This window comes from Hemiscyllium ocellatum, chromosome 19 (assembly GCF_020745735.1).
Source record: "Hemiscyllium ocellatum isolate sHemOce1 chromosome 19, sHemOce1.pat.X.cur, whole genome shotgun sequence".
Lineage (NCBI taxonomy): Eukaryota > Metazoa > Chordata > Chondrichthyes > Orectolobiformes > Hemiscylliidae > Hemiscyllium > Hemiscyllium ocellatum.
The window spans coordinates 16,181,608-16,208,390 of NC_083419.1; the positions used below are offsets into that span (position 1 = coordinate 16,181,608).

The 26,783-nt window shown below is 41.8% G+C and overlaps 1 protein-coding gene across 1 annotated transcript in view; it reads left to right on the forward strand.

The window, feature by feature from the left end:
• Positions 1-26,783, forward strand: part of cep290 (centrosomal protein 290) — a 144,830-nt gene that overhangs the window by 22,374 nt on the left and 95,673 nt on the right. Inside the window, exons 13-21 of the mRNA XM_060839688.1 lie at positions 247-419; positions 3,485-3,647; positions 5,087-5,187; positions 5,289-5,376; positions 6,537-6,643; positions 11,545-11,637; positions 17,855-17,939; positions 20,329-20,471; positions 26,577-26,741. Of these exons, the coding sequence (XP_060695671.1) occupies positions 247-419; positions 3,485-3,647; positions 5,087-5,187; positions 5,289-5,376; positions 6,537-6,643; positions 11,545-11,637; positions 17,855-17,939; positions 20,329-20,471; positions 26,577-26,741 (1,118 nt within the window). The remainder of the gene's footprint in view (positions 1-246; positions 420-3,484; positions 3,648-5,086; positions 5,188-5,288; positions 5,377-6,536; positions 6,644-11,544; positions 11,638-17,854; positions 17,940-20,328; positions 20,472-26,576; positions 26,742-26,783) is intronic.

A 26,783-nucleotide genomic window follows, 5' to 3' on the forward strand; every position in this document is an offset into this window, starting at 1 on the left:
GAAGACATCTATATTTAAGAAATGGTTACCAATGGAAGGAATTATTGTAGAATAATATTCAGCAAGTTGAACTTCAACTTGGGTTGAGGTTTTGCACCAGCACAGTTTAGTTTGATGCAATTTTAATGTTCATGAAAATATTAGTGTTCATAGAAAGCCATTATCATTGCTGCTTTTGTTGAAGTCATGCATTTTGATTGTCATATAAATATTTGTAATTGAAATATGGTTGTGATTTCTTTTGAGGTTTTCCAACACTTAATCTGCACACCAAAATTGGGTTCCTCCAGCAAAAGACACAGGCAGCAGAGCAAAAAGCATTTGAAGCAAAGCGTATGGCTGACCTTGCAGAGAGAGATGCTAGGGAAAAAGACAAGGAACTGGCGGAAATGCTGATTCAGCTCAGGGCATATGAATCGGTAAGTAGCCAACACAATATGCATGGAATTGAAAAATAAAAATTACCAGTGAGATAATGTGATGAAAATAAATGTGTCATAGGATTGTCACAATAGTAGTTGGCAATCATTTTTCAAGAAGTGCATGGCGTTAAAGGAATTCTGACAAGCAGAATTCACCAGTCCTGATTCCCCAAGAGATGGGGAAATGGACTGACAGAGCACAGACCAAAGATGATACTACTGCAGTGCTGATTCTTTGACCTGTGACCCATTCACATGTGCTCCTCATTTGGCGTGCAGAGATGAAAAATGTGGCCTAATGAACATTTTTTTCCTGTAATTTCTCTAAATTAAGGTTGCTACTAAACATGACAAACATCGACGAATTTGGGCTTTACAGGAATATTTGCATGCTAAACAGCACATACAGCAAGTGATAGATAGAGCTAATTGATCCCACAAACAATAGATCAGACCTAAGCTTTGCAATCCTGTCATACCCAGTTGTGAATGATGGTAGTTAAATTAAACAACTCATTAAACAATGATGGAAGAGCCCAACACATCAGTGCAAAAGATAAAGCTGAAGCATTTGCAATGATCTTCAGCCAGAATTGCTGAATGGATGATTCATCATGGCCACTTCCACAGGTTTTCAACTTCACAGAGCCAGTCTTTAGCCAATTTGTTTCACTCCATGTTATAATATCAAGAAATGATTGGAGGCACTGCAAAGACTATGGGCCCTGGCAACCGTACTGAAGACTTGTGGTCCAGGACTTGCCACATCCGTAGCCAAGCTACAACACTAGCATCAACCGGACAATGTGAAAAATTGCCAATGTATGTCCTGTGCACAGAAAGGACAAATCCAACCTGACCAATTACCACACCATTAGTCTACTCTTGATCATCAGTAAAATGGTGGAAGGTGTCATCAACAATACTACCAAACAGCACCTGCTCAGCAATAATCCATTCAGTGACACCCTGTTTAGGTTCTGCCAGGGCCACTCAGCTCCTGACCTCATTACAGCCTTGGTTCAAGCATGGACAAAAGAGCTGAATTCCAGTGGTGAGGTGAGATTGACTGCTCTTGATATCAATGCTTCATTTGAAGGAGTGTGACATCAAGGAGCATCAGCAAAATTGGAATCAGTTGGTATGCGAGGCAAACTCTCTGCTGGTTGGAGTCAAATGTGATACAAAGGACAAAGGTTGTGGTTGTTGGAGGCCAGTCTTCTCAGCTTCAGCACATGTCTGCAGGAGTTCTTCAGGGTAGTGTCCTAGTTACTTCGACTGCTTCATTAATGATATTCTCTCCATCGTAAGATCACAAGTGAGGGTGTTCTCCAACGATTGTGCAGTGTTCAGCACCATTTATGACTCTTTAGATGCTGAAGCTGTCCATGTCCAAATGCTACAAGACCTGGACAATGTCCAAGATTCGGCTGAAAAGTAGCAAGTTACATTCTGAGCACATAAATACTGTCTCCAAATAAGAGACGATCTGATTACCACTCCTTGACATTCAAAAGTTTTATCATTGAATCCTCCACTATTAACATGCTGGGAGTTAACATTCACCAGCAACTCAACTGTGGCTACAAAAGCAGGTCAGAAGCTAGGAACATTGTGAGTAACTCACCTCCTGACTCCCGAAAGCTTGTCCTCCATCTCCAAGGCACAAGTCAGGAGTATGATGTTATACTCCCCACTTGATGAGTGCAACACTCAAGAAGCTTAACACCATCCAGGACTAAGCAGCCCGCTTGATTGGCATCATGTTCATAAGTATTCACTCTCACCACTACTGTTGCTCTTCAGTAGTGTGTAGCATCTGTAAAATGCATTTCAAAAATTTACCAAAGCTCCTTAAGCAGCACCTTGCAAACCCAAGACTACTTCTATCAGAAGGACAGAGAATGCTCTATCAGGTGTCCTGGCTAACTTTTTTCAACAGTTTCCTCATTTCCCCTGTCCCCACATTATCCCAGTCCCAAGCCTCCAATTTGACACCGCCCTCCTTACCTATAGATTAGATTAGATTAGATTACTTACAGTGTGGAAACAGGCCCTTCGGCCCAACATGTCCACACCGACCCGCCGAAGCGAAACCCACCCATACCCCTACATTTACCCCTTACCTAACCTATCCATCACCTTTCTCATCTATCCGCTCCACCCTTCTCTCTGACCTATCACCTTCTTCCTCTTCATCATCTACCTATCGCGGCATGGTGGCACAGTGGTTAGCACTGCTGCCTCACAGCGCCAGAGACCTGGGTTCAATTCCCGACTCAGGCGACTGACTGTGTGGAGTTTGCACATTCTCCCCGTGTCTGCGTGGGTTTCCTCCGGGTGCTCCGGTTTCCTCCCACAGTCCAAAGATGTGCGGGTCAGGTGAATTGGCCATGCTAAATTGCCCATAGTGTTAGGTAAGGGGTAAATATAGGGGTATGGGTGGGTAGCGCTTCGGCGGGTCGGTGTGGACTTGTTGGGCCGAAGGGCCTGTTTCCACACTGTAAGTAATCTAATCTATCGCCTTCTCAGCTACCTTACCCGACCCTACCCTCCAGCCCATTTACCTCTCAGGCCCCTGGCCCACAAGCCTCATTTCTGATGAAGGACTTCTGCCTGAAAAGTTGATTCTCCTGCTCCTTGGATGCTGCCTGTCCTGCTGAGCTTTTCCAGCACCCCATACTCGACTCTGATCTCCAACATCTGCAGTCATCACCTTCTCCAACTTTTTTACTGTCAATATTGCTTAAAAAAGCAGGATGACCAGAACATTATTTGTGCTTTTGGGAGCCTCGAATGTATTTGAAACTGAAGGCAGGATCTTTGAAACCAGCGTACGAAAGCTTTAGGATTACGCATGTCTTTAATTTTGTGTCAAAGAAGTAGTATAGGAACAGGATTTGAAACTGATACAGGATTCAATTGCTGTATATCAAGGTTATTCTGTATCTTAATTCAATTTGCTCATTTTGGTTCCATAACCTTTAAAATATGTAATGCCTGTATCATTCTGGTATAACAGAAAACAATTGCTTACATTGATTGGTGTAATCCTGCACTAGGGTGTTTATGGATTGGAAAATGCTGTTGCAGAGATTAAGGAATGCAAGAACCATATCAAAATCCGAGATCATCAAATTGAAGCAGCGACAAAGGAGATAAACAAGCTTGAAATGAAGATAAATGATCTTTTGGATGAAAATGAAAATTTCCGGCAACGCTTAGGTACATCTTAAGATCCTCAGCAATGTTTGATAACAGAATGTATTTGCTGACCTTGTTTACACTTTACAATTAGTGATTTTCTAGATTAAATTTGAAACGGTTCCCAATAAAATGAATAGTTTTGCTAGATTTCAATGCCAGACTCCACTGTAATCAATCCCAGTAATATACTGTGGTTTGAATGTACAGCTTCACACGGGATGTTTGGCCATCCCTTAGTCCCAATCCTATTATATTCAGAGGATCTGCTTTCTGTGTGCATAACAACTCTTGCTATCTGTGTAGTAGGACATGAGGGAAAACAGCAAAGGATGGCCCTGCAATGTTCTTGCAATTGAATTTTGTTGAACTGAGCCCAAATTCACACATTCCTTGGGCAACATTACAAAGTGGTTCAATTTTTTAGCTTTGGTTTTTCATAGTCATTTAATGCAAAGTTTAACCAAATTATGATTAGATTAGATTAGACTTAGATTAGACTTACAGTGTGGAAACAGGCCCTTCGGCCCAACAAGTCCACACCGACCCACCGAAGCGAAACCCACCCATACCCCTACATTACCCCTTACCTAACACTATGGGCAATTTAGCATGGCCAATTCACCTGACCCGCACATCTTTGGACTGTGGGAGGAAACCGGAGCACCCGGAGGAAACCCACGCAGACACGGGGAGAACGTGCAAACTCCACACAGTCAGTCGCCTGAGTCGGGAATTGAACCCGGGTCTTCAGGCGCTGTGAGGCAGCAGTGCTAACCACTGTGCCACCGTGCCGCCCACATGATTGTTATCTCCAGTAAGTGGTTTGCAAGTCATGGTCAAGCTGATAGAAATTCTTCATCTCATATAACTATTAATAAACTCTTAATGTACATTTTAAAAGAAAATCTGCAGTTGTAACAAATGTGATCTTTGAGTATTTCAGTGTTCAAAAGCTGTAAAGAATTTGCAAATTTATTGCATTTATACAACACATTTCACTTTCACTATGGTCACAATATTTGGTCACATTTTAATGTCAGTATATAGGAATGAAAATGCTGTCATAATCAATTTTGATTTGGAATCCATAAATAAATATGCCTCGGTAATGCTGTGCTTGTAGCTTACAGTCCCCATTTTGTCATAGTCCCTATTATCTGAAAGACCATGAACAATGCTACAGGAAAATCTAGTAGATTTAAGCATCTTTTAGCTGTTTTCTCTGAATTTCTTTGCAATTTACCTGAATGAACCTAGTTGACTTGTAAAAACTGCCCAGGATCATGTGAGGCCATTTTTACAGTGCATGGCCCTGAAAGTGAATTGCAAATAAATATTATTATTATTGAATTGTTAAAACAATTGTCACATGCAATTATAATTCGCACTACTGATGCAAATGATGTTGGTGAAAATTCAGTCTTTTCTTGCTCTAATGAAAAATAATTTATGTTTAGGCCTTGCTGCAAATGAAGTAATTGATCTAAGTGAATTTAGGAAAATCAAGTATTTGAAACAGCAGCAGTTTCAAGCAGAGAACCAGGTTCTGCTAAAAGAGGTTGGTGAATCATTTTGTTTGCCTTGCTATTGGCTTGTCACATTAATGTGCAAGACGGTTCCACTTAAAAGTCCAAAAACTTGCAATATTTGTTAATTCAGATTGAACGCCTGGAGGAAGAAAGACTTGTGTTAAAGAGGCAGATTCGTAGGATGGCTCAAGACAAAGGCATGCAAGCAGGTGTGGGAGGTAAGCTTAGCTCCTAGTTTGTGATTTTGCTGTAAACACAAGGCAAGCATCACTATCAAATAGGAAATTGTTGACTCATGTATTTGCAAATGTGGAGCAAAACAAATAACTACATTGGGGCAAGGTGGTATTCATTTTAAGCGCCTGTATAAAGAAAAGAAGTTAATGAAACTCCCTTCTTCGCAAACTGCACTTTTAAAATCTGTAAAATTCCCCAAAACAAGCAGGATTCCCAGAGGGGCTACTTGAAATAACAATGGCAGCCAATTAAGCTGATTATGAATCCAATTACTTCTGATCTTTGTGGGCACGCTAGCATTTTGCCAGTGGTGGAGTGGCTCCTTGCATGCACCAAGGCCACCACCTCCACATTTCAGCTTTCCTGCAACAGGTGTGGGCAAGAAAGGTTAAACAGAATGTTCCTGTGCAGTTTTTTTGCTCAACTTTGAGATGGTAAATTTCTTCTGCCTTCATACCTCCCACACTCAAACATCCCCAGTAATTTTAACTTAAGCATGTGCCTCCGAGTGTACTGCCATGCTGAGGCCTTCTCTGTCGCTAACCAGCTTCAGCAACTCTCACCTCACCCAGTGAGGTTCCAGAACTGCTGACTCTCTGACTGACTGGCAGGATTGAGAACTCACCCACTGTCCTAAGGTAGCTGATTAGGACACAGCCTCCTAGAAGATGGTGCCATTGCTGCCATTAAATCTGGGAACTGCAGCTTGAGAACTCCATTTGGTCCCAAAGTCAGGGTCCTCACACCATGGGAAAAGCCAGATCTGCATGCTGCATTGTCAGAAGTTGCATCCTTACAACTGACATGTCAAACAAGACCTCATCTACTTTTTCAGTGATTCGTATAAACATTGAAGGTCTCTCTAGTTAGACAAAATAGTCATAAAAGTTTAAAATGAATAAAAGCCATTTGCCCCTCTTTCTACAGTTCAAACATAATGAGGCACAGATGTGTATATTGTAAATCAGCTCTGTTTACCTTTTTGAGTAAATTTCTTAAGTATAATTGAAATACTACTTCATGTATAAAATAGGGTTTGTGAACTTCAATTTAGAATATAGATTGTTTTAGTATCATATTCAATTTGATCAAGGTTAAGTCTATAAAATGTCAAGACTGTGCTGTATTATACTGTACCTAGGAATATCAGCCGAGGACCTGGGGTTGGTGGATCCATTTAATGAGAAGATAAATTCTAGCAAAGAGACAGAACTGTCAAGTTCAGTCAACTTTGAGTTAAACCGCCAGGTAATACAATATGCTTTGTGCTGAAATTATAGCTTTATCAAAATTATCAAAATCATAGAATAATAATTTTAGGTTACATTACATCTTTTGTCGTGCTTGAGTTAACATGTAGATTCTGTATGAATGAAATTTACATGTAGCCTGAAATGAATTGTCAAGTCCATTTTACTGATTCTGTCACGGTAGGAGTAATAGAATTTAATATCCTGACCAGCATAGATGGCAATAAATGGTTAAAAAAAATCACAGAATCTGTCCTTTCCCACACAATTTTGCCTGTATATATTCCCCACACTACTGAAGCCAAGATCTCTTGGGAGGAACAAGAGTGCAATAAAAACACCAAATTCTGGAAAAATTCTAGTGTGGCAGCACCTAAATGGAGGGAAAATTGATCAGAAGATGAAGTGATCTGCCAATAGACACCTAACAATCATTACTTGTCAGAATATTTTCAGTTATGAAATCATCTGAGAAAGTCCTTTTTATAATGTAGAACATTTCAAAACAGTTAGCTATATGGACCGCGAGTTGTGGTGTAGAAAATCTCCAAGTTCTAATACTATTCTGCAGGGGATTGATGCAACACCGAGTTGCTGGTGCTTCATTGTGCAGGTGTGCACACAATCCTGCGGTGTCAATGTTCTTCACTTAAACTCCTAATCCCAGGAAGCCACGGGAAGATAATTTTTCTGAAGGGATAACACACATTGTGTGTAAGTTTGAATAATTATCTCTTTAAAAACTGATTTTTCATTAGCTATGATGACTGGGGCCAACAGATTTATCAAGCAAGTAGATCCACAATAAATTACAATCTGGAAGCAGATATTTCTTTTTAATATTGAGGAAGGCTTTAAATTAGATTCAGTACAGTATGGAAACAGGCCATTTGGCCCAACAAGTCCACACCGACCCTCCAAACAGCAACCCACCCAGACCCACCCCCCAACCTCTCTTTAAATCTGACTAATGCATGTAACACTATGAGCAACTTAGCATTGTCAATTCACCTGGCCTGCACATCCTTGAACTATTGGAGGAAACCGGAGTACCCGGAAGAAACCCATGTAGACCCAGGGAGAATGTGCAAACTTCACACAGTCAGTGACCCAACATGGAATCGAACCCTCGTCACTGACGCTGTGAGGCAGCACTGCTAACCACTGAGTCACCGTGCCGCACCTATACAGGTGTTTTCCTGTATTTGTTTTTGTAGTTGTAGCAGGAATTGCTATGTAATTCCATGTAAAATATGAACAAGTAATTATTTCTGGTTCATTTAAAACACTTTTGTATCTATTTTTCTGGACTGTATCAAAAGTTCTATTAATTCCTAGCTTAAGAATGTTGTTAAGGAATGACCAGAATGTTGAGAGGAACATGTCAAATAATTTAGAATGCATCTGCTCTGTTTTTATACAGGACAACAATAGAGATGATTCTTTTTATTCTGTCAAAGCAAAACAAAGCATTGCTGACATTGATTACTATAAAGATATTGCAGTAAGGAAAATGTCCAGCCAGATTTCAGAGATTCTCCAGAGGTCTATAGGGCAGCCAGGAAGTTCTCGGAGGAGCTCTTTGCGTTGGGAAGAATCAGTGACTTCCCTGACAGAAAGTCAGAAAGTTCCTCATAAGACGACAGAAGAACATTTTGTAAAGAAAAAGCCTGTTGATGAGTTAAAAACCAGACAATCTGAACAACCAGAAACTCCAGCCAGGCCATTGTCATTACCACCTACTTTGACAAAGCTGTCAGAGTTAACTGTGAATACTGTAGCAGAGTCACTTGAGCAAACAGATGTCCCCATGGCTAGGAATGTTCAGCCAGTGCAGTTGACTGATTCTGAAGAGCCAGCCAAGAACTTTATCAAGAATGGTGACCCATTAGATGACCTCCTAGAGCAGTTAAGGCTAGAACTGTCGAGCCTTAAATTACAGGTCAGAATTCTACTATTATAGTACAAATATTTGAACATAATCAGCTTCAACATCCTGTAATAACACACTAGAACGTGGGTTTGCACTTTATTTTTTACTATGAAAGATGGTGTGCTAGTCATGCTATTAAAGCTGGAATGTTTCAGTTACTAATAACGAATTGCCTCCAATTTCCATCTGACTGATTTAGCATAAATACAAGCTACTGAAGAAATGTGGGCGGCACGGTGGCACAGTGGTTAGCACTGCTGTCTCACAGAACCTGAGACCCGGGTTCAATTCCCGACTCAGGCGACTGACTGTGTGGAGTTTGCACGTTCTCCCCGTGTCTGCGTGGGTTTCCTCCGGGTGCTCCAGTTTCCTCCCACAGTCCAAAGATGTGCGGGTCAGGTGAATTGGCCATGCTAAATTGCCCGTAGTGTTAGGTAAGGGGTAAATGTCGGGGTATGGGTGGGTTGCGCTTCGGCGGGTCGGTGTGGACTTGTTGGGCCGAAGGGCCTGTTTCCACACTGTAAGTAATCTAATCTAAATAGTTTCTAATTTAGAGTCTTTGTCACTTGCGTTTCACAACAAATGAAACAGGAGCAGAAGTAGTCATTTCGGCTTATCTGTTTGTGATTTAAATTATACATTGCCATTTCTAGCAACTCCTTCCAATAATGTTTGATTCCTTTGGCTAATGAGAATCTATCCAGCACCACTTTAAAAGATCCAAACATTTCCTGCTTCCACTACCTGCTGAGGCAGAGAATTCCAAAGTTGTACAAAGCTCAAAGAAAAAGCTTCTCCTCATTGTTGTCCTAGGACGGCCCCTAATTTTAAAACAGTGTCCCCTAGTTCTGGACTCTCCCAGAAAAGGAAACATCCTTTCTATATCCATCTTATTAAGATCTTTCACTATCTCATAAAGTTAAATCAAGTCACCCCTCACCCAGTCTGAAAATTAAACTTCATAAGACAATTCACTCATTTCAGGTATCTTGAAACTGCCTCTGATGCATTTACATCTTTTCCTAAATAAGGAGACTAAAGTTGCACATTATATTCATGTTTTTTATATATCAAAGTACTGTGGATGCTGGAAATCTGAAATAAAAACAGAAAATACTTGAGAAAATACCACAGGGCTAGGAGCACCTGTGGTGAGAGATACAGAAACATTTCAAGTCAAACATAACTATTCCTGAGATCCTATTGGACTCGAAACATTAACTCTATTTCTCTCCACAGATGCTACTAGGCCTATAGAGTTTCTACAACACTTTATAATCATTGTACTTAAGATGTGGTCTCACTAATTCCCTTTCTAACTGAGGTATAACATCCTTACTTAATCATTCAGTTCCACTCAGTAGAAGCCTCTTACCTCACCATAGTTAAAAGATGATTAAAATAGCTTAGAATGCACAGTAGAAACAGATACCTTTTTTTGTTTAATTGGTTCCAGTAATACCCTTAGGACCTCATACCTACCCTCGTCAGCTTGCCTGATCAGTATATTATTCAATTACTTGTGTGCTTATCTAGCTATTTGCTTCAACTGCACCTTGTATCACCACATTGTTGAGATCATAGAATCCCTACAGTGTGGAAGAAGGCCCATTGAGTCCACACTAATCCTCCAAAGAGCATCCCACCCAAACCCAACCCTCTAGCTTTCCACAGCTAATCCACCTAACCTAAAAATCCATGGACTCTATTGGCAATTTAGTATGGCCAATCCACCTAACCTACACATCTTTGGACTATGGGAGGAAGCTGAAGCACCCAGAGGGAACCCATACAGACACTGGGAGAATGTGCAAACTCTCGAGGGTGGAATCAAACCTGGATCCCTGGTGCTGTGAAGCAGCTAACCACTGACCAACCATGCCACCCCTTGTGGTAGCAAGTTCTGTATTCTGAATTCTGGATGAAGGATCTTCGACAGAGTTCCCTATTAGAATTTTTAGTAACTATCTTACATTAATAAGAGAGGCAAATGGCATAGTGGGATTACCGCTTGGCTATTAGTCCAGAGACCCAAGTGATGTCCTGGGGACCTGGGTTCGAATCCCACCACGGCAACTGGTGTAATTTGAATTCAATACTATCTGGAAGTAAGAGTCTAATGATGACTGTGAATCCATTATCGATTGTCAGAAAAACCTATCTGGTTCACTAATGTCCTTTAGGAAAGGAAACTGCTATCCTTACTTGGTCTGGCCTACATGTGACTGAAGACCCACAGCAATATGGATGACTCGTAACTTCCCTCTGGGCAATTAGGGATGGGCAATAAATGCTGATCTGCACAGTGACACCCTCATCCCATGAATGAATTAAAAAAGTTAATAGCTTCCATGTCTTCTTCACAATTGGAAAAACTCTTAGCTGTGTCTATTCATTATAATTTTAAGTACCTCTATTTGATTATATTGTCACCTCTTCTGTAGAGAAAGAAGTTCAATCTTTCATGCTGAGTATAGCCTTTCAGTTCCAGTACCACTTTTATGAACCATTTTCACACTACTTTCAGTGCCTCAAAGTCATCATTTCCATTACACAGAGGCCAAAAGTACGAATCAAGTATTGACGATAAAATGACGCAATTTTGCTACTTTACAATTCTAGACCTCTAGAAGGTTTTGCCCACATACTACTGTCAAAAAAAGTATACAACAATTAGATCCCTTTGCTTAATATTGTTTTGACTTTTTTTTAAACAATATAAATTCCTTTTGCTATATATGTGCCTGCAGTGAAATTCCATAATCCACTGTTGTAAATTCTATGCAGCATGGGATTATGATGGGAACCGCATAACTTTCACAGAGCAAGTTGTTTTGAAAGTGAACTTGCCCTAGTGTATGAGGTGGGAAAATAGGAAGACTTCCAAATAAAAAAAAGCTGAAGCTAACATTGAAATGTGATTAAGTCTCTCAGAGTATTCTAACTAAGTCAATGCATCTCTTTAGAATCGTCAAATCCGGGGGGAGTTACTGAACAAAGAAGGAGCATACCAGAACGCAGAATTTGAACTCGCCAAGCTCAACAGGCAACTAATGCAGGTAGCACAAAATAGCTTTGCAGGCTTATTGGGATTGTAATATAGATCACCCCCCTCCCCCCAAAAAAAACAGTCAGAGGGAAATTGAGAAACAAATTTGGAAGGAGATCTCAGTTATCTGTAAGAATAATAGTGTGGTTATGGTGTAAGGGATTTTAACTTTCCTAACATAGACTGGGAATGCTATAGTGTTAAAGGTTTAGATTGAGGAATTTGTTAAGCATGTACAAGAAAATGTTCTGATTCAGTATGTGGGTGTACCAACTAGAGAAGGTGCAAACCTTGTCTTACTCCTGGGAAATAAGGCAAGGCAGGTGACTAAGGTGTCAGTGCAGGAGCACTTCGGGGCCAGCGACCATAATTCTATTAGCCTTAAAATAGTGATGGAAAAGGATAGACCAGATCTAAAAGTTGAAATTCTAAGTTGGAGGAAGTCTAATTTTGACGGTATTAGGCAAGAACTTAGAAAAGTTGATTTTGCAGGTAAGGGGACGGCTGGAAAAGGGAATACTTCAGAAATGAGATAATGAGAGTTTAGAGACAGTATATTCCTATTAGTTTGAAAGATAAGGTTGGTAGGTGTAAGGAATGCTGGATGACTAGAGAAATTGAGGTTTTTATTAAGAAAAAGAAGGAAGCATATGTTAGAGCTAGACAGCAGAGATCAATGGAATCCTTAGTGTGTGAAGGCAGTAGGAGTATACTTAAGAGGGAAATCAGGAGATAAAAAGGGGAATTGAGATCACTTTGGCAAATAGGGTTAAGGAGAATCCAAAGGGATTTTTATAAATACATTAAGGACAAAAGGGTAACTAGGGAGAGAATAGGGCCCCTCAAAGATCAGCAAGGCAGCCTATGTGTGGAACCACAGGAGATGGGGGAGATACTAAATGTGTATTTTGCATCAGTATTTACTACGGAGAAGGACATGGAAGATAAAGAATGTGGGAAATAGATGGTGACATCTTGAAAATATCCACATTACAGGGGAGGAGGTGCTGGATATCTTAAAATGCATAGAAGTGAATAAATCCCAAGGAACTGATCAGGTGTACCTTAGAACTTTGTGGAAATGATTGCTGGATCCCTTGCTGAGTTATTTATATTATCAATAGTCACAGGTGAGGTGCCGGAAGACTGGAGGTTGGGTAACATGGTGCCATTATTTAAGAAAGGTGGTAAGAACAAGCCAGACATCTATAAACCGGTGAGCCTGACATCGGTTGTGGGCAAGTTGTTGGAGGGAATCCTGAGGGACAGGACTTGCATGCATTTGGAAAGGCAAGTACTGATTAGAGATAGTCAGCATAGCTTTGTGCATGGTAAATCATGTTTCATGAACTTGATTGAGTTTTTTGAAGAAGTAACAGAAAGGATTGATGAGGACAGAGAGGTGGACGTGACCTATATGGACTTCAGTAAGGCATTCAACAAGGTTCCCCATGGGAGACTGGTTAGCAAGGTTAGATCTCATGGAATACAGGGAGAACTAGCCATTTGGATACAGAACTGGCTCAAAGCTAGAAGACAGAGGATGGTGGATGGAGGGTTGTTTTTCAGACTGGAGGACTGTGACCAATGGTGTGCCACAAGGATCAGTGCTAGGTCTGCTACTTTTCGTCATTTGTATAAATGATATGAATATGAACATGGGAGGTATAGTTAGTATGTTTGCAGATGACACCAAAATTGGAGGTGTAGTGGACAGTGAAGAAGGTTTCCTCAGAGTTCAATGGGATCTTGATCAGATGGGCCAATGGGCTGAGGAGTGGCAGATGGAGTTTAATTTAGAGAAATGTGAGGTGCTGCATTTTGGAAAGGCAAATTAGAGCAGGATTTATACACTTAATAGTGGGGTCCTGGGGAGTGTTGCTGAACAATGAGACCTTGACATGCAGGTTCATTGTTCCTTGAAAGCGGAGTCATAGGTAGATAGGGTAGTGAAGATGGCATTTGATATGTTTTTCTTTATGGGAAGAGCGTTGAGTATAAAAGTTGGGATGTCATACTGTGGCAGTGCAGAACATTGGTTAGGCCACCTTTGGAATATTGTGTGCAATTCTGATCTCCCTGCTATCAGAAGGATGCTGTTAAACGTGAAAATTTACAAGAATGTTGCCAGAGTTGGATGATTTGAGCTGTAGGGAGAGGCTGAATAAGCTGGGGCTGTTTTCCCTGGAATGTCAGAGGCTGAGGGTGACCTTTATAGAGGTTTATAAAATCATGAGGGGCATGAATAGAGTAAATAAAAAAAATATTTTCCCTGGAGTGGGGGTGGCCAGAACTAGTGGACATAGATTTAGGGTGAGAGGGGCTAAGATGTAAAAGGGACCAAAGGGCCAATGTTTTCAGGCGGAGAGTGATGCATGTATGGAATGAGCTGCCAGATGAAGTGGTGGAGGCTGGTGTGATTACAACGCTTAAAAGACATCTGAATGGGTATATGAATAGGAAAGGTTTGGAGGGATATGGGTTAAGTGCTGACAAATGGGACTAGATTAGGTTGGGATATCTGGTCAGCATGGATGAGTCGGACCAAAGGGTCTGTTTCCGTGCTGGACTTCTCTATGACTAGCAAAACCAGGGAGGTACGAAATGGTTTAAGTGGGTGCTTTGTTGGGTTGCATAGCTACTTAGAGAGGACTACAGATGCTGGAGAATCAGAGTCGAAAAGGGTGGCAATGTAAAAACACAAGAGATCAGGCAGCATCCAAAGAGCAGGCGAGTTGACGTTTTGGGTATAGGCCTTTCATCAGGAATGTAGAGGGGGAAGGGGGATGAGCGATAAGTAGGGAATTAGGGGTGAGGCTGAGGAGAAGGTAGGTGGGAAAGTGATAGGTGGGGGTTAATTGTGATAGGTCAGTGGGGACGGTGGAGCAAATAGGTAGGAAGGAAGATGAGCAGATAGGACAGGTCAAGAAGGCAGTGTCAAATTGGAGGGTTGGATATGGGAAGAGGTGGGTGGAGGGGAGATTTTGAAACTAGTAAAATAATTCTCTTAACAAATGTACACCATTAGAACAGACCTGGGGAACTTTACCCATTAAAAATAAAGAGGGTAGAGTTTAATGCGTGTTTGGTGGCAGGAAAGATTAACCACATGGGTGGCAACCCCACTCCCTCTCTGGCTATTGATTAAATTCTTCACTGAAGTGCCTCATCCCACTACTGATACTGGAGGGACTTGCTATCCAGTGGTGTGAATGCAGCCTCTTGGCAGAGCGGGAAGGTGTTGATGCAGAATGATAGGTTCTCTAACTCAAAGGCATTTGGTGCCTTTTTTACACACAGCAACAGCAATTGAATGGGTGGAGGCCAACCTGGAAGCCCCCCCCCCACCCCCCATCCAACAATATCCTTCCTGCCATTATCTGCCAGGACTTGGGCCCTTGATATTCCTGAACTTGGATCACTGCAGTACTAGTAAAAGCTACCACCTCCCTTATGATGCAATGGGGCAATGAGTAGCTGCCTGCCTCTGATTGGGATTTAATTTGACAACCCTTCCAGAAAGGAGCGAGCATGCAGTCTGGCAAATGAAATCCCCATCACTTGCATTGAATGAGGTAAGGGAGACTTGTCCTGAGAATGTTATAAAAATATTTAAAGGTGACAGGGAACTAAATATGAAATTAATATATTGTGCTTCTGCCAGTGCCTACCTTCCTAATCGATAAAGTATACACAGAAAATTTCATTTTTGTGAATGATCAGTTCTGACTGCATTTATGCTAGCTCCCTGGAAGAGCTGTGTTGGACTGCAGCAGATTCATCAGGAGCCTCTCTTCTGTCCCACCCACCCATCTCCCATTTCTGAGGATTTTTGATCAGAACTGATGCAGATGTGTCATCCAAATTAGATTACAATGCAATATAATGTTTGATCAGATTGAGAAATGACATCCATTGGCCTGGTGAGCAATCAGCAACAGCAGAGCTGTACTCAAACTCTATTTACAATATCCTGGCTCCACACTTTACTAAAACCATCAATCCAAGGGATAAAGCCTGGTTCAATAAAATAATGGAGGAGATCATGCCTGGAGCAGCACAGTGCTTTCTTACAAATGAGATACCAACCTCAAAAGTGACAGAACTACTTGTCTGCCAAACAGCATAAGCAGCGATTGATTGGGCTAAGTGATTCCACAACTAATGGGTCAGATCCACACTCTACAGTCCTGCCACATCCAATCATCAAACATGGTGGATAATTAAACAATTCTCTACAAGAGAGACTGCACAGTTGTCCCAGTCTTCAGTGATGAGGGAACCCAACACATCAGTGCAGAAGAACAGGCTGAAACATTTGCAACAGTTTTCAACCAGTGTGCTGAGTGGTCGATCCAGATGCTAATCTTCAACCAAAATAATTCACTCCATGTGCTATCAATGGCTAAAGGCACCGATCCTGCAAAGGGGAATTATGGAATATTGCCCAACTATGTCCTATATGTTTAATAAACAGGACAAATCTAAACCAGCTATTTACCACCCCATCAACACTGCAATCAAGCAGCACTGCTTTAGGAATATTCTGCTCAGTGACGCTCCGTTTGGGTTTTACCAGACCCACTCAACTCCTGACTTTGTTACACCCTCAGTTCACATATGAGCAAATGAGCTGAATTCCACACGGCAAGTGAGAATGACTGCCCTTGACGTCATGTTAAAATTTGATGGAGTAGCATCAAGGAGCCCTCACAAAACTGGAGTCACTGAGAATCCAAGGAAACTCTCACTGTTTGGATTCATGCCAAGCACAAAGGAAGATACTTGCTGGAGATCAGTCATCTCAGTTTTGGGACATCTTTCAGGAGCTTTTCATCTGTTTCATCGATGTTTTTCATTTCGTCATCGGCAGGAGTAGGGATATTTGCTGATTATTGCATAATATTCACAACTCCTCAGCTGCTGAAGCAGTTTACATCCAGATGCAGCAAGGCATGGGCAATATCAAGGATGGGGCTAAGAAATGATGAGTAACGTTCGTGCTACATAAGTGCCAGGCAATCTTCAAAAAGAGTGAATCAAGTTATTCTGCCTTGATATTCAATGGCTTAATCATATATGAATTCTACACTATCAACGTCCATGGGATAACCATTGACCCAAAACTGAACTGGATGAACCATATAAATACTATGGCTGTAAGGTCAAGTCAGAAGCCAGGAATCCTGCAGTGAATAACTCACTTCCCAACTCTGTAAAGTCTGTCCATCATCTATGAGGTATAATTCAAGAGTGTGTTCCATCTACATGGATGTATTTCAGAAATTCATCATGGTTGTTAGACAGCACTTTCCAAACCCATGACTGTGATCATCTTGAAGGATAAAGGCAGCACATACGTGGGAATATCACTACATACAAGTTCCCTTCTAGGCCACATGACATCCCAACATGAAAATATATTGCTGTTCCTTCATTATTGCTATGTCAGAATCTTTGAACGTCCTTCCTAGTAATACTGTGGGTGCATCTGCACCAAATGAAATACAGTGGTTTAAGAATGCAACTCATCCGCACCTTCTCAAGAGCAACTAGTGATGGGCAATAAATGCTGGCCCAGCAATGACACCCAAATCACATGAATATATAATTTTAAAAGTGATTGATACATATCATCCGGCATGTTTCCTGTCATTTACACCGAGCGGGACTGTAAACAAGGAGCGGTGGGATCTTTTATGATTTGAAGTGCTCCAGCAGTGTGAAGCAGATATCAACTGTAACAAAAACAAACATTCTCTGACTTGGTTATGTCACAGTTGTCAGGCCCATTTGGAATCTGATCAGTGAACTGGTGATGCCAATTAATCACAATATAGTCATTTGATTGGTGCATTATTTCTTTTGATGGTTAACCCATTAATCAGAGAAGCTAGAGGGAGAAATGGCAGTGGAGCAAAAAACGGATATAGGGATGGAAAGCCTGAGAGAAGGGAGTATTGCCTGAGAATGAGGTGCAGATGGATTCCGACATGCCTTAAAAAGTGAATTTAATAATTATTTGAATAGAAAAGAAACGCAGGACTATGGGGACATTGTGAGGGGAGTTGAGACTAGCTGAATTGCTCTTGCAGAGAGCTGACAGGAACATGAAGGGCTGAATGGCCTCTTGGACCTAAAGTATCCATGATCCCAAGGTTCTAAAGGGAAGTGATAAGTATGTATGCAATTCTCAGATGGTGAATTATATTTGCAATTTTTTTTAGAATGAATATATTTCAAGAGAATTGGAAGTAAAGGAAAAAGAACTGGAAAAAACAAGGACTGAAATTGCTCAACTAAAGTCCAAATGTAAGTCTTTTTCAAAATAAAACTTTAAAATTGTTTTGTCAAATCTGTATATGAAGAACAGTTTAAACAAAAAAGTTATTAAACTGGAAAGAATCCAGAAGAAATTTACAAGGATGTTGCCAGGACTCAATGGCCTGAGATGTAGGGTGAGGTTGGACAAGCTAGAATGTTTTTCTTTAGAGTGTAGGAGACTGAGGGAGGATCATATGGAGTAATGTAAGATCATGAGAAGCTTGGATAGGATGAATGCACTCAGTCTTTTTCCCATTGTTGGGGAATTGAGGACTAGGGGCCATCAGTTTAAGGATAGCGGGTAAAGGATAGAAGGGAACCTGAGGGGCAATGTTTTTACACAGAGGGTGATACTCATATGGAATGAGCTGCCAGCAGAAGTGGTTGAGGTGGGTACATTAACAACATTTAAAAGGCATTTGGACAAGTACATGGATAGGAAAGGATTAGAAAGATATGGGCCAAGTTCAGAAAAATGGGGTTAGCATGGACAGACAGTTTGGTCGGCATGGACCAGTCTGGGCTGAAGGGCTTGTCTCTGTGCTGTAGGACTCTATGATTATGGTTGCTGTAAATCAGAGATAAAACTAGAAATTGCTAGAAGAGCTTAACAGGTCTGGTAGCATCTGTAGAGAGAAATCAGTTCTGTGGAAGGGTCGCTTGACCCAAAATGTTAACTTTGATTTCTGTTCACAGATACTACCAGACTTGCTGAGCTTTTCCAGTAATTTCTATTTTTGTTTCTGGCTTGGAACTGTATTGCCATTCCTTCAGTGTCATTGGGTCACATTTCTGGAACTCCCTTCCTAACACATTGTGGGTCTACTACAGCTCATGGAATGGAGTTGTTTAAGAAAGTAGCTCACCACCACCTTCTCAAGCGCAACTGGGATGAGCAATGAAGTGCTGGCTCAGCCCCCAACACCAACATCCTATTAGTGAATATTTACAAAAGACTGATTGGGCAATAATTGGCTTAGTTGAATTTGTCTTGCATTTTGTGCACAAGTCATTAGATTAGATTAGACTTACAGTGTGGAAACAGGCCCTTCGGCCCAACAAGTCCACACCGACCCGCCGAAGTGCAACCCACCCATACCCCTACATTTACCCCTTACCTAACACTACGGGCAATTTAGCTTGGCCAATTCACCTAACCCGCACATCTTTGGACTGTGGGAGGAAACCGGAGCACCCGGAGGAAACCCACGCAGACACGGGGAGAACGTGCAAACTCCACACAGTCAGTCGCCTGAGTCGGGAATTGAACCCAGGTCTACAGGCGCTGTGAGGCAGCAGTGCTAACAACTGTGCCACCGTGCCGCCCTAAACCTGCCTGAACAATTTTCTACACTACCAGGTAGATGCAAGCTCTGCAGCTGCATTGGAGCAAACTGGTTAGAGGCACAGAGTTCAGGAGCACGTCCTTTAGTACTATTGCTGAAATGTTGAGGATGGGAACATATTCAACTCCAACTCCTGTTATTTGTTCACTTGCCTTCCACTATTTGCAATTAGATGTGGCAGTACTGCAGACCTTAGGTCTGACCAACTTGTTAGGGGATCATTTAGCTCTATCTATTGCATGCTGCTTCTACTGTTTGGTCCCGTGTTCCAGTTTCACCAGATTGACACCACATTTTTTTTTTACATGTCTGGTACTGCTGTTGGAATGCTCTCCTGCAATATTCATTGAACTGGGATTGATCTCCCAGCCTGCTGGCTGAAGCCCGCACTGGCACCTTCATTACTTGTATCTGTTGATTTGGCTCTTCCAATGCACTTCTGTTTAGACTCCGATGTTCTACTTTCCCAAAACTTCGCATCATCCAAGATTTTGCAGTTTGTGTTTTAATTCATACCGAGTCAATTCCCTATCTCTGCTATTAATTGGTTCCCGATCAAAGAATGGCTGGATTTAAAAATTGACATTCTTTTTTTAAAAATCCCTCCATGGCATTGCCCTTACCCATTTTTGTAACCTGCTCTAATCTTGCAACCAATACCTACATTCCTCTAAATCCTCATCAACATTCCCAGTTAGAACTGCTGCACCTTTGGTGCTGGTACTTGTGGTTCTCTTGGCCCTAGACTCCAGAATTCCCTTCCTCCCTCTCTGCCTGTCCGCCTCGTCTTCCTGCTTTTCAGGGGTTGGCCATCTGACCAAGTATTTCCACTGTGGCTTGATGTCATATTTTGTCTTATCATGTCCCTGTGAAGCACCTTGGAATGTTTCATTATATTAAAGATACTAAATGAGTTGTGATACACTTGATATACTTTGCACTTTTAATATGCTTTTTTCACTGAGTTAAATCTGACAACTGTAGTTCCTTTACTAATCTTTACTAATCTGAGGAATATTGGTTGGTTACAGTAAAAGAACTGGTGGAAGAGAATCAGCAATTTGAAAGTGGTATGAAAGATATTTTACATGCCATAAAGAGTACTCAAGTGGAAGCCATTTCAAAAGGAGGGGAAGAAATCCTTAAGATAGAAAGTCTGGAGAAACTAGTTACTGTAAGTATCATCACCTTTTCTAGTTCTAATTTCTGTCATAGAACAGTATTGTAATTCCTTCACGATCTCGGGTTCGAGATTCTGAAACTATCTATCTTATTGCACATTGAGTGTACCTCACTGCAGGGACTGCAGCTGTTCAAGTTAGTGACTCACCACCACCTTGTCAATGGCAGTTAGGGATGGATAATAAATACTGGCCTCGCCATTGGTAGGAGAGACTAGAACCTTAGAGTAAAGGGTAAGATCTTTTAGAACGGAGATAAGGAGAAACTTCTTAAGCCAGAATGTGGTGAATCTTTGGAATTCATTGCCACAGAAGGCTGTGGGGGCCAAGTCATTGAGAACATTTAAGACTGAGATAGATACATTCTTGATTATCAAGGGTTATGGGGAGAAAGCGGAAGAATGGGGTTGAAAAACTTACCAACCATGATTGAATGGTGGAGCAGACTCAATGGGCTGAATGGCCTGATTTCTGCTCCTATGTCTTATGGTCTGCATCCCTGAAAAAAATAACGAAAATAATACACTGTTTAGTGAACCAATCTAATAAACCATTCTGAGCACTTTTTGTGCTGACTCTTGGGGGCCATTTCTTCCACGAAAGCAGCTCTGTACTATAATTCTGAGAGCCAAGAATTGGTTCATTACATCAAACATAGAATAGTACAGCACAGTACAGGCTCTTTGGCACTCGAAGCTGTGCCAACCTTTTATCCTACTCTAAGATCAAACTAACTTGCGTACCCTTCATTTTGCTATTTTCCATGTGCCTATCCAAGAGTCACTTTAATGTCCTTCATGTATGTGACTCCACGACCACTGCTGGCAGTGCATTCCACGCACTCACCACTTCTGTGTAAAGAACTCCCCTAAACCTTCCTCCAGTCACCTTAAAATTATAGAACATAGAACATAGAAAAATACAGCGCAGTACAGGCCCTTCGGCCCTCGATGTTGCGCCGACCAAAGCCTACCCAACCTACACTAGCTCAATAACCTCCATATGCATATCCAATGCCCGCTTAAATGACCATAAAGAGGGAGAGTCCACCACTGCTACTGGCAGGGCATTCCATGAACTCACAACCCGCTGAGTAAAGAATCTACCCCTAACATCTGTCCTAAACCTACCACCCCTTAGTTTAAAGCTGTGTCCCCTACTAACAGCTGACTCCATTAGCGGAAAAAGGTTCTCACTGTCAACTCTATCTAAACCCCTAATCATCTTGTACACCTCTATCAAATCTCCCCTAAACCTTCTTTTCTCCAATGAGAACAGCCCCAAGTGCCTCAGCCTTTCCTCATACGATCTTCCTACCATGCCAGGCAACATCCTGGTAAACCTCCTCTGCACTCGTTCCAATGCCTCCACGTCCTTCCTATAGTATGGCGACCAAAACTGCACACAATACTCCAGATGAGGCCCGCACCAGAGTCTTATACAACTGCAACATGACCTCAAGACTCTGGAACTCAATTCCTCTACCAATAAAGCCCAGTACACCATATGCCTTCTTCACAGCACTATTTATCTGGGTGGCAACTTTCAGAGATCTGTGTACATGGACACCAAGATCCCTCTGCTCATCCACACTACCAAGTAGCCTACCATTAGCCCAGTAATCCATCTTCTTGTTACTCCTACCAAAGTGAATGACTTCACACTTAGCTATATTGAACTCCATTTGCCACCTTTCTGCCCAGCTCTGCAACTTATCTATATCCCGCTGTAACCTGCCACATCCTTCTTCGCTGTCCACAACTCCACCGACTTTCGTGTCATCCGCAAACTTACTCACCCAGCTTTCAAGCCCCTCCTCTAGGTCATTAATAAAAATGACAAACAGCAATGGTCCCAAAACAGATCCTTGTGGAACACCGCTAGTAACTGCACTCCAAGATGAACCTATACCATCAACTACTACCCTCTGTCTCCTTCCAGCCAACCAATTCCTAATCCAAACCTCTAATGCACCCTCAATGCCATACCTCCGTAGTTTTTGCATTAGCCTACCATGGGGTACCTTATCGAATGCCTTGCTAAAATCCATATACACCACATCTACTGCTTTACCCTCGTCCACTTCCTTGGTCACCTTCTCAAAGAACTCAATAAGGTTTGTGAGGCACGACCTGCCCTTCACAAAACCATGCTGACTATCCTTGATCACATTATTCCTATCCAGATGTTCATAAATCCAATCCCTTACAATTCTCTCCAAGACTTTGCCCACAACAGAAGTGAGACCACTGGCCTATAGTTACTTGGGCTATCCCTACTCCCCTTCTTGAACAAGGGGACCACATTCGCTATCCTCCAGTCTTCTGGCACTATTCCCGTAGACAATGACGACATAAAAATCAAGGCCAATGGCTCCGCTATCTCCTCCCTAGCTTCCCAGAGGATCCTAGGATAAGTGCCATCAGGCCCAGGGGACTTATCTATTTTCATCCTTTCCAGTATTCCCCAGACCTCTTCCCTACATACCTCAAGGTCATCCATTCTAATCACTTGTGACTCAATATTCACATCAGCAGCAGTGTCCTGTTCCTGAGTGAATACTGACGAAAAGTATTGATTTAGTGTCTCTCCAATCTCCTCCGCCTCCACGCACAACTTCCCACTACTATCCTTGACTGGACCGATACCTACCCTAGTCATCCTTTTATTCCTGACATACCTATAGAAAGCCTTTGGGTTTTCCCTAATTTTACCAACTAAGGACTTTTCATGTCCCCTTCTCGCTGCTCTTAGCTCTCTCTTTAGATCCTTCCTGGCTACCTTATAACTCTCAATCGCCCCAACTGAACCTTCACGCCTCATCTTTACATAGGCCGCCCTCTTCCCTTTCACAAGGGATTCCAATTCCTTATTAAGCCACGGCTCCCTCACAAGACCCTTTACTTCCTGCCTGACTGGTACATACTTATCAAGGACACCCAATAGCTGTTCCTTGAACAATCTCCACATATCATTTATGTTCTTCCCATGAAGCCTATTTTTCCAATCCACGCATCCTAAGTCATGCCTCACCGCATCATAATTTCCCTGCCCCCAGCTATAACTCTTGCCCTGCAGTGCACACTTATCCCTCTCCATCACTAGAGTAAAAATTATGCCCCCTCATGATAGCCATTTCCACCCTGGGAAAAAGTCTCTGGTTATCCATCCTGTCAATGCCTCTCATCATCTTGTACACTTCTATCAAGTCACACCTCATCCTTCTTCGCTGCAATGAGAAAAACCCGAGCTCCTTCAAACTTTAATCATAAGACATACCCTCCAGTCCTGGCAGCATCCTGGTAAATCTCCTCTGCACCCTCTATAAAGGTTCTAAATCCTTCTTATAATGAGACAACCAGAACTGAACACAATATTCCAAGTGTTCTAACCGGGGCTTTGTAGAGCTGCAGAATAACCTTGTGGCTCTTAAATTCAATCCCCTTACTAATGAAAGCCAACACATCAAACGTCTTCTTAACAAGCCTAGCAACCTGGGTGGCAACCTTAGCCTGTTTCACGCTGTGCTCACAAACAACAAGGTCCCTCTCACTAGTGAATACTGAATCAAAATTCTAATAAAGGACTTCCCCCACCACGTCCGACTCCAGGCACAAGTTCCCTCCACAATCCCTGATCAGCCCTACCCTCACTCTGGCCATCCTCTTGTTCCTTCAGTACGTGTAGAATACCTTGTGGTTTTCCTTAATCCTACCCACCAAGGCTTTCTCATGCCCCCCCCTTCTAGCCCTCCTAAGTCCATTCTTCCAATCCTTCCTGGCTATTTTGTAACCGTCTAGAGCCCTGTCTGATCCTTGCTTCCTCAACCTTACATAATGTTCCTTCTTCCTCGTGATTAGATGTTCCACATCTCTTGTCATCCAAGGTTCCTTCCTTCACCCTACCATCCCTTCCTTGCCCCAGTGGGACAAACCTATCCACCACTCGCAGCAAGTGCTCCCTAAACAACTCCACATTCCTGTCATGCATTTCCCTGAGAACATCAGTTCCCAATTTATGTTCCACAGTTCCTGCCTAATAGCATTGTAATTCCCCCTCCCCAATTAAATACTTTTCCCTCTTCATGAGTGTAGCAAAGGTCAAGGAGTTATGATCACTATCATCGAAATGCTCTCCCACTGAGAGATCTGACGCCTGATCTGGTTCGTTGCCAAGTACCAAATCCAATATGGCCTCGTCTCTAATCGGCCTATTTACATATTGAGTCAGGAATCCTTTGTCGACACACCTGACAAAATCTGCTCCATCCAACTATTTGTACTAACGAAGTTCCAATCAATATTAGGGAAGTTGAAGTCACCCATGACAACACCTTATTACTTCTGAACCTTTCCATAATCAGACCACCAATCTGCTCCACTGTGTCTCTGTTGCTATTATTTACATCCTATGTTTTGTTTTGTGAAGTAAATGAGAATTTTCAACCAAATAACGTAAGTGTGAACAGATACAGCAAGAGGAATGCTTTTTTTTTAATAACAATGCAAGGTGCTAGTAGACCTCCTTACTTCCTATTGTATCCCTCACGATATTGCTCACTGGTAGTCCACATTCCTGAGTCCCACAGCTTCCAAGTTGGCTTGAATTGTGATCCTAATTCCTGTTGGCTGTTGGACACAACCGGACTATCCCTTGCTTTTAGACATTGTGATGGAGATTCAAACTTAATAATCAAGGTCACTCTCACTCTTGCACTTTGTATTTCTTTTATTCCATTTATCTGTGGCTCCTCCTCTCTATACAGGTAGTTTTTGTATGACACAATGGTTGTGTTCTTGTACAACCCCGCAATAAAGAAAAATCACGCTTTAGAAAGAGTGTTGGTGATATAATCATGTTACAGACAGCACACATTTTAAACGTGTGCTTTAAAAACACAGACTCCAACTTGTGAATTAATGTCAACTAAGTACGCATTATATCAGAACGACATGTATATTTCTTTCCTAATTTGTGACACTCTGAATTCTGTGATCTGAAAACTATTGAAGATCTATGAGGCCTCATTACTGGCCTGAAATCTTTGTGAAGCCTACTAATTTGAATCATGCTGATTAGTCACGTAATCTGTGATATTTTTCAATTATTTATTCCATCAGTGCCAAACACACCACCTTTTGGGAGTTGACATCTGAAGAAATGTAGAAACATAGAACATAGGTGCAGGAGTAGACCATTCAATATGATCATGGCTGATGATGCAATCTCAGTATCCCATTCCTGCCCTCTCTCCATCCCCCTTGACCCCTTTAGACTCAAGGGCCATTTCCAGCTCCCTCTTGAATATATCTAATGAACTGGCCCTAACAGCTTCCTGTGTGAGAGAATTCCACAGGTTCCCACTCTCTGAGTGAAGAAATACTTCCTCATCTCAGTCCTGAATGGCTTGCCCCTTATTCTTAGACTGTGACCCCTTGTTTTGGACTTAGCAACATCGATAGCATTCTTCCTGCATCTAGCCTGCCAGTCACATCAGTATTCTCATTGTTTTTCTGAGATTCCCACTTATTCTTCTAAATTCCAGTGAATACAGGCCTATTCAATCCAGTCTTGCCTCGTATGTGAGTCCTGTCATCCAAGCAATCAGTCTTGTGAACCTTTTGCTGCACTCCCTCAATTACAAGCATGTCCTTCCTCAGACTAGGAGACCAAAACTGCACACAATAATCAAGGAGTGGCTTCACCAAGGCTAATGAATAAACAGGTTCCAAAAACTATATTCATGGGGGTCTGAAAAATCTTTTCACTGATAACATAAAAGAAAGACTTGGAAACTCAAAGATTTATCTAAAAAACATGGGCAAATGTAGCCAACATTTGCACATTCTGTGAAATATGGGTCTTGCAGTTTGCAGAAATATGTTTAAAACATTTAATGGGCAACATTTGTGTTATGGACAGTAGTGGAAATCTGACACCACTAACTATTGTCTATATGTTGTACATTGGTCCACAGAATTATTCCTGAGTGAGTTATTTCTATTAGATATGTGACAAAGTGACTTTGTCTTGTGAATTTGATTTAAAGTGCAACATGTGCTGACCTACTAATTGAGCTACACCAAATGTTGTTTCAGGCAATCGAGAGAAAGAATACCACAGATAAATTTAACAATGATATCCACCTGAAAGCACAATTAGACCAGATGACGGGGAGGAATGAGGAACTTCGACAGGAGCTTAAAGAGGCACGCAAAGAGGCTGGTATAGCTGGCAACCAGCTGGCAAAAGCTACAGAAAGGGTTCGTACGCTCAAAATCTGTCTTAGTGAGTACTTAACTACC